General features: G+C 49.8%; 1 protein-coding gene across 3 annotated transcripts; it reads right to left on the bottom strand.

Moving 5' to 3' along the window:
* Window positions 1–2,622: 2,622 nt before the first annotated feature.
* CCRL2 (C-C motif chemokine receptor like 2) lies at window positions 2,623–4,527 on the bottom strand. Of its 3 annotated transcripts, XM_037520293.2 has the most exons (3): window positions 4,250–4,527; window positions 4,121–4,158; window positions 2,623–3,712 (listed from the first exon to the last, which is right to left on the bottom strand). In XM_037520293.2, exon 3 carries the CDS (start codon window positions 3,698–3,700, stop codon window positions 2,660–2,662), a length of 1,041 nt encoding a protein of 346 aa, XP_037376190.1. In that variant the 5' UTR covers window positions 3,701–3,712; window positions 4,121–4,158; window positions 4,250–4,527; the 3' UTR covers window positions 2,623–2,659. The 3 variants fall into 3 exon arrangements, with proteins under 3 accessions (XP_037376190.1, XP_037376182.1, XP_037376197.1); XM_037520285.2 differs by having other exon boundaries at window positions 4,121–4,527; XM_037520300.2 differs by lacking the exon at window positions 4,121–4,158.
* Between the last annotated feature and the right edge of the window lie 457 nt (window positions 4,528–4,984).

Below are 4,984 nucleotides of genomic sequence, written 5' to 3'. Positions count from 1 at the left end.
GAAATGTTTGTTGGCGTGGGGAGGACTCAGCACCCACACACCCTTCGGAAATTGGGTCTCAGAATCCAACAACACGGTATGTAATTTACATTTCCACCAGCAGTGTCTGAGAGCTCCAGTCGTTCCTCATCTTGCTTTGGATAGGGAAGCTGCCATTTCAAACTTCACCTTATGTAAAGGCAGGACATGGGCACAGTGCAGGTTTTCTGATCCCATGCAGACCGGGTAAAGGAGGAGTCAGAGTCCTCAGTGGTTTTGCAGGTCTTTTATTGGGGTTCACCAGGCATATGGCAGGCAGGGGTGCTGGCTGGCAGGCCTCCCAGCCCCCAGCAAGTCTTCACTCTATCTGGGCTCTCAGGCATTCATTCTGCTGCTTCTCGGCTTCTCTTTCGGCTTCGGCTTCGGCTTCTGCTGGCATCCCCGTGACGCCGCCCTTAAAAGCACAGTCTTAGCTCAGCTGAATCCCATCTACCTATGCCCACACCCTATTCCAGGTGCCCGCCATGAGGCATGCATTCAGGACAAGGATCCATCATCTATCCTGATGGCAGGAGGGCAGAAAAGCCTGACATTTTCTTTACCCTACACCTTAGTTTCTTGTTTCTTTTATGGTGGTAACTAGCTGTAGGTAAATGAATTAATCAGGCTTTTACGCCACTAACCTCTGTGGCTATCACCTGTGACCTTGTGGTTTTGATGCAGAAGGTGCTGGGGAGTGTGGGCGTGGGGCACACGTGCCTGATTGTGGATATCTGGAGTATGGGTGTGTGCATGCATGTGCAAGTGTGCACACCTGAGCTTGGAGGTCAGGGCTATAAGGGCAGCTATGAGAGGAGGGGCGGCATGACTGCAGAAGAGTTGAGATCTCGAGAGAGTGCTGGAGAGAGCCCAGAGGAGGAAAGCTCAGAGATTCTGGGGCTCACCAGCCTCCGGGTTCCCCTCCCTGTGCCCCCCTGTGCCTGGTTGCCCCTCTACACTAGCATTTGCCTTTGAAATAGCAGGAGACTCTGTTTTAGAGAAAACCCTGAGCAACTTCTTTTGGGCTGCGCCCACCCCATCTCACTTTGAAGTTGACTGTAGCTCTATCACATTCCTGAAAGAGCAGCTCCAGCTGAAGGCCTCTGTGAGCAATGCAGAGTGTCAGAGAACAGGTTTATGTCAGTAAAACGGAAATCTTTGGCATATGTCCTTTTATTCCTCTCCTCGCAGCTGACAGCTGCCTCACGGATCCTCTGTCCCTGCCTCCACTGCATCCCTATCCCCGCCTCTCCAAATCTCTCTACTTTCCTGAATAATTCATCCTTGGTTCTAAATTTCGTAACAATCACAAATTCAGCACAGAACAGAACCTCATGGTGAGATCCTGCTCCCTAGAACAGTGGTTCTCAGAGTATGGCCCCAGGACAGCAGTATCCCTACGAATATGTTACAAATGTAAATTCTGTGTTCCTACCCCAGACCTATAAATCAGATACTCTGGGGTGGGACCCGGCAATCTGCCCTCTACGTAGACGGTGTGTTGTGTGCTAAGGTTTGAGAGCTACTGCCGTAGAATATCTTTTAGAGTCATCTGCTGTTCCCCGGGCATGTCACTGAAGGGGCACAGCCACCACACACAGGTTTTTTCAATAATTCATCTCCTACAAATGGAGGTCTTCAGTTATGGGGTAGCAGATGGAGATTTCTGATGCTCAGGAAAGATTTTTCTCCCTCTTATTTCTTCAGTACAAAGCAATTTCTACCCACTGTTTTGAGAAAGAAAGGACCCTATTTGGTTTGCCAAAATTTGGACTATGGATGGTTCAGGTGTCCCTGTGTATTTATTTGCATGCATCCATTTTAGATTGGAAGGTAGGAGCTTCCTGTGAGGAGAGGTCCACTGTTTTTCTCTAAGGCTCAATGGCTTGATGTGTGCCTCCCTCCAGGAGAGGGGCAGTGTGATATGGCACCCTTGGGTGCAGCCGGAGTGGGTAACCTGGCTCAGTTTTCAGGACGCATCAATGCCTGGCCTCCAGTTCACTTCTGTGCAAAGATGTTGGGCCAGCAGATGGAGGCAACCAGGGCAGGCCCATGTCTGCCGACTCAGCCATAAGCAGTGACAGTGCCCCCATGACAGCAAGGCAATGGTGGCCTCCAGGTCTCGAGAACCAGTGGGGAGGGCATCAAGAAATCAGTGAGTGTGGCATCCAGCTCCAAACACCAAAGACAGGATTGTTTTAGGGCCAAGTATGAGCCATCCTTACAAATCTAAGGGGCCTAAGAGGTAACCCTAATTCAGAATGTGATCCAATTGGTTTTTAAAGTACATAGTTATTTTACGTGCCTTTTGCCCAATTGTGTGCTGAAGTAGGCATAGTCTTTGATTCAACCAGTGCCCCAGCTCTGCACTTTTTAGCTTTGTGGTCTTAGAAGAATTTGGAGCCTCAATTTCCCCTCCAGAGAAAGGAGGCCAATTCCATGTATACCATGGAGAAGTAGTGAGGTGTGAAGGAGGAGCCTACCACAGTGCCTGAGACAAAATTGATACTCAGTGCGTCGTTTGCCTGCCCTGTTTCTTCTTGTATCCTGCTTTATATGCAGATGTGTAAAAATCAATTACACAAAACAATTTAATGAGACAAATCAATGTTTATTTATCCTGCCTTTGAAGGAAGCTGGTTTAAACTTCAGTGGAATAGCTGAGTTCTCCTTGTGGTGAATTGTGCGCAGGTACCTGGGAGGTTTGAAGTGGAGTGTTACCACACAGAGGGCAGAGGCATTTCCTAAATGTCTTGTTGAGAAACATGAAGAGAAGCGGGTTGACACAGCAGTGGGAGGCGGCGAGGAATTTCGTTATCTGAACACCTCCGTCCAGGTGGTAGGTGCTTTTGCAGTCATGCAGGGAGAAGAATTCTTTGAAAGTTGCCAGGAAAAGCACAATATTATAGGGTCCCCACATCAGAAGGAAAATAACCATTATGGCAAAAACGAGCTTGAAAAGGTTATACCTCCTCTCCTGGAACCTTAGTGTTTTTCTCATTTGCAGATAGCAAAATATAGAAATAATTAGTGGAAAAAGAAGTCCCAAAATGTTCATCTTTAAGGTCAGAAAATGCTTCCAGAATGGCTCTTCAGCTGGCAGGAATGAAGGCTTGTTAAAGGAGCACTGACCTTCCACCTTAGGTTTGTAAAACATGAGTTCAGGCAGTGTGACCAGAAAGACTGTCCCCCAGGCCAGGACACTTGCGATGATGCTGCAGGTCATCGTCCTGGCGGCTGAGGAAATCCTTCTCACATCGAAAAACACCAGGTACCTCTGCACAATGAGAAGGGTATTCCAAAGTGCCTCACTGTAGAGGCCGACAGAGTAGAGCCCAGTGACGATCTTACACATGGGGTCGCCAAGGATCCCCCCGTGGGAGGCTGTGTGAGCCCAGAGCGGTAGGGTGAACAAGAAACACAAATTAGAAATGGTCAAGTTTAAGAAATAGATGTTCTCCACATGTCTGAGTCCTTTGTATTTTACTAAGACGAACACCAGCCAGGTGTGGCCCAGGATCCCGGCCATGAACAAGGCGGAGTAGAGCTGTGGCACCAGCCCCGCTGAGAGGGTCCTGGTGTCATATTGGGGGCACCACGTGGCCTCCAGGTCGTGGTCATTCAGATCCCCCTCTATGAGCACGTCATACTCGTCCTCTGGCGCTGGTGTGTAATTGGCCATTGTCGGGCTGTCCTGTGGAGAGAGGGAAGATTATTTTCCCTTCAGGCATCTGAAGAGGGAGCAGCAGACAGCACTACCATCCTCGCAGTCACACCTCCCCTTTTCTGGTGCTTAATTTTGGCCAGAATAGGTCTACACCCGAGAAGACTGAGAATAAACACTTCTCTCACATGACCCTACTTTCCGAGGGAAGCGGCCACCGCCCACCCCAGAAGCACTTGGGTGCCTCATCCGGGTCTGATCCACGGGAGGTCAAAGCAAACAGTCGCTTTTCATGGGACTCACGCTCTCTGGGTAGGAACAAGTCTTGCCCACCTGACGGCAGCGTGTGAGAAAACACACTCGTACAGAGAACCACCCAGGTTAGAGTCAAGAAATAGTTGCAAGTCACAATATTTCATGTTTAAAAAGTTTACTCACCCTGAGACTGCTTGCTGCGACAGGCTGGGATCTGAGTTCTTGTGAAGGATAGAAACAAATGTTGGCAAAAGTGAAACCATCCTCAGCATCAACATGGAGATAAGTGACTTAAACACATTGATGACTTACCACTCAGGATGAGTTCCTGGGGGGAAGGGCATAGCCTCCTGACCTGCCATCCACGCTGCTGTGGGAATGGCCTGGGCAGTTGAAAGTTTCCTTCTGAACAGCCAGCCCTGACCCTGAGGGGCCGGAGGAACCGCTGTTTATTCCCCTTGTGGGTCTACCCACCAGTCACGGTTCTCTGGGGACTAGCCGCAATAAAGCAACTTGAAAGCTCCCCCAGGCCCCCAGGGTTTCTTCAGCCTCTGAGAGAAACTGGGAAGTTGTTTTCTCCTCCTGCTTGCTTTCCCTGCACCCCGCCTTTGATTTCCCTGTGGCCTTTAGATGGCCCTCCTCCTGGCTGCTCCAGATAAGGGAACTGAGTTTCTGCTGTTCTGCGGAGATACGGAGGGAGTGATGGGGAAGCGCTCTGACTGGGGACACTCTGAGGAGTAACAAGTGGTCAAAATGCCTCACAGAAACTAGGGGTCCTGATGGAGAGAAACCAGCATTTAGCAGAAGCCCACTCCCTGAATCAAAATGGGCATCCAGAAATCCAGAGAACCACGACAAGTGGTATGTGTCTGGGTTTTTAATTGCCAGTGTGTGCTTGGCCTGAGGGTTGGGGTCAATGGGGGGAGGATTTGGGGACAATGAGGCTGCAGAGTGATGTCATTGGGCAGCAGGCTTGAGAGATGGGGCTTTCGTGCCAGTGACGGGGAGGCTGTCGTGAAATATGAGAGAAATTGGTAGTGAGGAAAG

The sequence above is a fragment of the Talpa occidentalis genome, unplaced genomic scaffold, assembly GCF_014898055.3.
Source record: "Talpa occidentalis isolate TD23 unplaced genomic scaffold, MPIMG_talOcc4v2.1 talOcc4.10, whole genome shotgun sequence".
In the NCBI taxonomy this organism is placed as follows: Eukaryota; Metazoa; Chordata; class Mammalia; order Eulipotyphla; family Talpidae; genus Talpa; species Talpa occidentalis.
This window is presented reverse-complemented; position numbering and strand designations above follow the sequence as displayed.

Excerpts from the sequence above, each read along its gene's own strand:
- CCRL2 (XM_037520285.2), bottom strand. The coding sequence starts at position 3,700 with ATGGCCAATTACACACCAGCGCCAGAGGACGAGTATGACGTGCTCATA.